Source organism: Poecilia formosa, unplaced genomic scaffold, assembly GCF_000485575.1.
Source record: "Poecilia formosa unplaced genomic scaffold, Poecilia_formosa-5.1.2 Scaffold581, whole genome shotgun sequence".
NCBI classification, from domain to species: domain Eukaryota; kingdom Metazoa; phylum Chordata; class Actinopteri; order Cyprinodontiformes; family Poeciliidae; genus Poecilia; species Poecilia formosa.
Window position 1 is genome coordinate 249,432 of NW_006800520.1, and position 4,425 is coordinate 253,856.

The 4,425-nt window shown below is 43.4% G+C and overlaps 1 protein-coding gene across 4 annotated transcripts in view; it reads right to left on the bottom strand.

Annotated features, from left to right (window-relative positions):
• larp1 (La ribonucleoprotein 1, translational regulator) overlaps positions 1-3,375 on the bottom strand; it is a 40,774-nt gene extending 37,399 nt beyond the window's left edge. For 3 of the 4 annotated variants that reach the window (XM_016665416.1, XM_007541022.2, XM_016665415.1), the window contains exon 1: positions 2,621-3,375. In XM_016665416.1, coding sequence (XP_016520902.1) covers positions 2,621-2,993 — 373 coding nt within the window. In that variant the 5' untranslated portion in view covers positions 2,994-3,375. The remainder of the gene's footprint in view (positions 1-2,620) is intronic. The other variant, XM_007541021.2, reaches the window with a different exon arrangement.
• Positions 3,376-4,425: the final 1,050 nt, after the last annotated feature.

The following is a 4,425-nucleotide window of genomic DNA, read 5'->3' on the forward strand; positions in this document are numbered from 1 at the left end:
TGTATGGATTAAATACAGAAATGGACGCCGTAATTGAGAGTGCGCCTTATAATCCAGTGTGCCTTATGGTCCACAAAATACGGTAATTAATCAATCGTCAGAATAATCAATATCTGAATTGATTACTAAAGTAATTGTAAATTGTGGCTCTATTTCAGTTTTAAATATGTACTTGCATTAGTATGCCATTATTATTATTATTGTTTTAGTTGACAAGGGTGTCAAAGTGACAGTGTTATAATTTATCACAATAATTTTCATCCAGTAATATTTGTTAGGGACAGGCCTGATCATGATTTCATCGCCGCTCCATCACAGATACGAACAAATTATTCCACATCAGTCTGAGGCTGAAAACGTTTCACTGGCTTTAAGATTTCTTCTGGGATTTTTCTGTCACACTTCAATATTTGAGATGAAGTTGATTTGAAAATCAAAGATAACTTGAATAAATCTAAAAAAATCATTTAAAATGAAGATTGAATTTATAAAAAGCAGAAAAAAGCTCTCCAAACCAAGCTGGATATTTATTCTACGTGAAAGTTTGAAGGCCAACACCAGTGTGGATTATAAAATAAAACAAAAAGGCCAATCTCACATTTGACAATAAAAACCCATTTTGATGACCCTCAGCACTTCTGGATCCGATTAGAAGCTGAGCGTCCAAAACAAATGCAGCCGTTCATAATTCAAACCAAACATGGTGGCGGAGTGATTGACTGCTTAAGAACCAATCCACGGTAACCACTTCTGAACAGCTCAAAAAGAAAATTCATAATAAATAGATGAAGGTTTTGGAGTAGCCTAGTCAAAGTTCAGACCTTAATCCAACTGAGATGCTTCGGCAGGACAGTTTACAGGCAGTTTTTAAATAAAAAAAACTCTCAATATGGCTGAATTAAAACAATTTAGAACAGGAAAGTGAACCTTAATTTCTCATCACTAATACATGATGCCGTTTGTTGCCCCCAAAGGTGAAACAAGGGGGCAATTACTTGTCTCTTATTCCATAAGACCCACTTGGTTTGGATACTTCCTTCTCCATTATAAACACTAATCCCCATCTGAAACTGCTCTTTAAATGTACTGATTAAATTTAGCTTGATCCAAAACATTACACCAAAATTAGGATCAATCTGCAGGAGTGAAAACGCTTCAACCACACGGCAACGTTGGGTCTCACATTTTAAAATACAGTGGTATTATTAATTTTCATCCTATCTCCATGACTTTTTCATTGTTTTAATGTATCTTCCAATAGAAGACCATTTGTTGAGAAATATGACTGTTCAAACCAATGCTAATGTTCCACTCGCTACTAAATAAAACAACTTGGAATGTAAAATAATAAACTAGATATTTAATTAAAATACTGCAATTTTAATATTTTGTATTCCAAACTAAAGCACTTTTTAAACGTTGAGAGATATAAATTGGACTCCTATCACATGTTAGAACCTGCAGTGATGATTAGCTTCAGAGCTACATGCCAACAGCAGCTAGCTAGGGCGAACAGTCATGCGGAAGCTTTCCTGGCTCCGACAGCAAACACAATACAAGACAACCGGCTCCCTGGTGGCCAGTGACCCGGGCCTGGACACCCTGGAAGCCCTGAGCTGACATTTATCCGCAAAAATACCGCAGACAGGCTGCTAACCTAGCCAACTAGCCTGCTAGCCGCCATGCTTTTTCTCTCGGGGAACACGTGGAGAGAACACGTGACGTCTCATAACAAACCTGCTCCTTTTTAGCGATTTAACGAGCAGACGCTTGCTTTCATGGTGGCCAACGTTTATCAAAGGAGAACCCGAGTGGACGTGGGCAGGAACCACGGCAGAGCCGGGCTAATGGGGCGGGCTCGGCAGACTGACTAGGCCCCAAGGGGAGTGTGTGCTATTGTTAGCCCCGGCTAAGCTGCTACACAGCCAGCCACAGCCCGGCTTTTATTCCGCTGTATTGATGCAGAGACTGGCATAATGTTCGGCGTGGCTGGCCGACCCAAAAGACAAATATGTAAACAAAAACAAAGACTGCTTTAAATGTTTGGCAAGTCCACAGAATGCGTCTGAACAGACTGCAAAACATGGTGTGAAAGAAAGTTTGCAACCAGACTGCAGTGATGACACTGCAAAAAAAGAGAAACAGCTAAAAATAAATATTTTTTTTATAATTATGGATCAAAGTGAAGCCAGTTTTTCTAACGACACAAGAAGACAAAAAGACAGCTTTAGAGCCAAACCACTAAATTATAGGTCTGAGATGTGATTAAGAGCGTAAATCACGCAGAACCCAAGCAGAACCATCTGTTTACATGAGCATGAACGGATCGAGCATTTTAAGTGTTTTAAAGGGTGTGCCCACTTGGAGCAGAGACACCCATGATCCCTAAGAATAGCCTGCACCATACGGAGGGGGCTGACTCCAAATATAACCAGCCTGACAGCTCCGTTTGTCCCCACTTTTAGGTGATTTTCTAAATGCTAAAGCAGCCGCAGCAGAGCGGTGCCAGACCGCTGCTGGAGCACTGACAGGCCGGTACCGGAGCGGTGCCAGGCCGGTGCTGGAGCGCTGACAGGCCGGTACCGGAGCGGTGCCAGGCCGGTGCTAGAGCGGTACCTACCGGCGTGTGGCTGTCCGTTCACGCTGACCACGGTCACCGCGTTCATTTTCCTGGTCCACGGGTTCACCTTGGGCGGGGGAGCGTCCGTAAACTCCTTCCTGCCTTTAACCCCTTCCTCTCCCGGCTTGTCCTCGCTGTCACAGCCGTCCTCCTGGAACTCCGCCGCCCGTGTGGAGGTCTGCTCCTCGCCGCCGGTGGTCCCTCCCAACTCGGCGCTGCTGTCGGCGGCACCTTGCTGCCGCTTGGCCCGCTGCTGCTCCTCCTCTTCCTCCTCCTCTCCCACTTCTACCGGCTCGCCGCGGATCACTTTCCCGTGCTCCTCCGCCTTGGCGAGCGGGTTGCCGGGTAGGAGGGCCTCCACCTGAGTGGCCATTTCCCCTCCGCCGTCTTTCTTTCCCCCTTCTCAGGATTTAACGGCCCCTTCCTTCCCCCCCCACACTCTCTCTCTCTTACTGGTCCGAATCCGCCTTCAATTTCGGGGAAGTGTGAAGTTGCTCCGCGGGGTCTGCCGCTCCTCTGTCGCTCCGAGAGCCAAGACGCTTCGGCCCGGGATGCAGAGCGGTCAACACCGAGAAAAAACACGGGGGAAACCGTGAAGAAACGCGCCCGACGGCCTCTCAGGATTACAACCTTATCAGCTCCACCAGCAGCAATATGGATGATCCCCACCACGCGACAGACGGGTGCGCGCACGTACGGTGTAGATGAGGAGTAGCAGCCACGTAAACGTCGGGAGCGCGTTCGAGGGTTCAGGTCGGGATGGTGCATTCAGGGGATGTCTGAAACAAAATGTTGCAGAATTACAAACCTTTGGAAACCCATTTCCACCACTGTGATGAAATAAAAAAAAGTTTCGTCGTATAAGAGAAAATAAAACAATAAAGTCATAAAATTACGATAATAAATTCATAATATTACTAGAATAAAGTCGAAATAATATGAGGATAAAGTCATAATATTAAACCTTTATTCCCAAAATATTATGATTTTAGTATGAGGTTAAAGATCATAGTATTTTGAGAATAACGTGAAAAAATAACATAATTAAAGTCATAATATTTTGCCTTTATTTCTGTAATATTATGACTTATTCATAAAAGCAGAAAAAAACTTATATTCATTTTTTTGGATCCTATGGTCCTTGAGGGATATTTTTAATTTACGTCTTTGTAGACAATATTAAAAATACATGAAAAGATCCAAATAAATAATTAAATTAAATTCCTATAAACATTTTATTGTCTAAAATGCAAAACTACAGTATTAGTAAATCTGAACTGGGTGAAGCTAATGCCACTTGAGGAGTTTTGGCTAAAACATATTTTGAGACAAATGTGTTTCCATCTTAAATGCAAAATGCATATATATTTTGTACAGTTTTGGCTTAATTACTACTCTGAAAATCAGGCATGTGCAGAGGGGGGGGTTAGGGGGGCTTGAGCACCTGCCCCTTTTGCTCCTTGCCCCCAAGGGCCCTTTTGGTCAATTTATTTATTTTTGGGTGGGGTATTATTATTTCCTAAGCCCTCTTCATGTACTAAAATTATTTAGTTTTTTGTTGGTTTTTTTTTGTACAACATAATAAGCCCTCTGGTCACCTTGTGACCTTTGACCTTTTGCCCGTGACCCAGTTGCCTCTCGCGCAGTGAGGTAAGGCGGCTAACTGGAGCTCAACGTAGAGAACGATCCAGATTACAGATCAGTTTCTGGTGAATAAAGTGGAGCAGACCTGCTGCTTGTCAGACGACGGAAAACGTTGAAGTCTCGTTTCTGCTTCAGCGGTTTAAGCAGAGAGGTAATGAGAT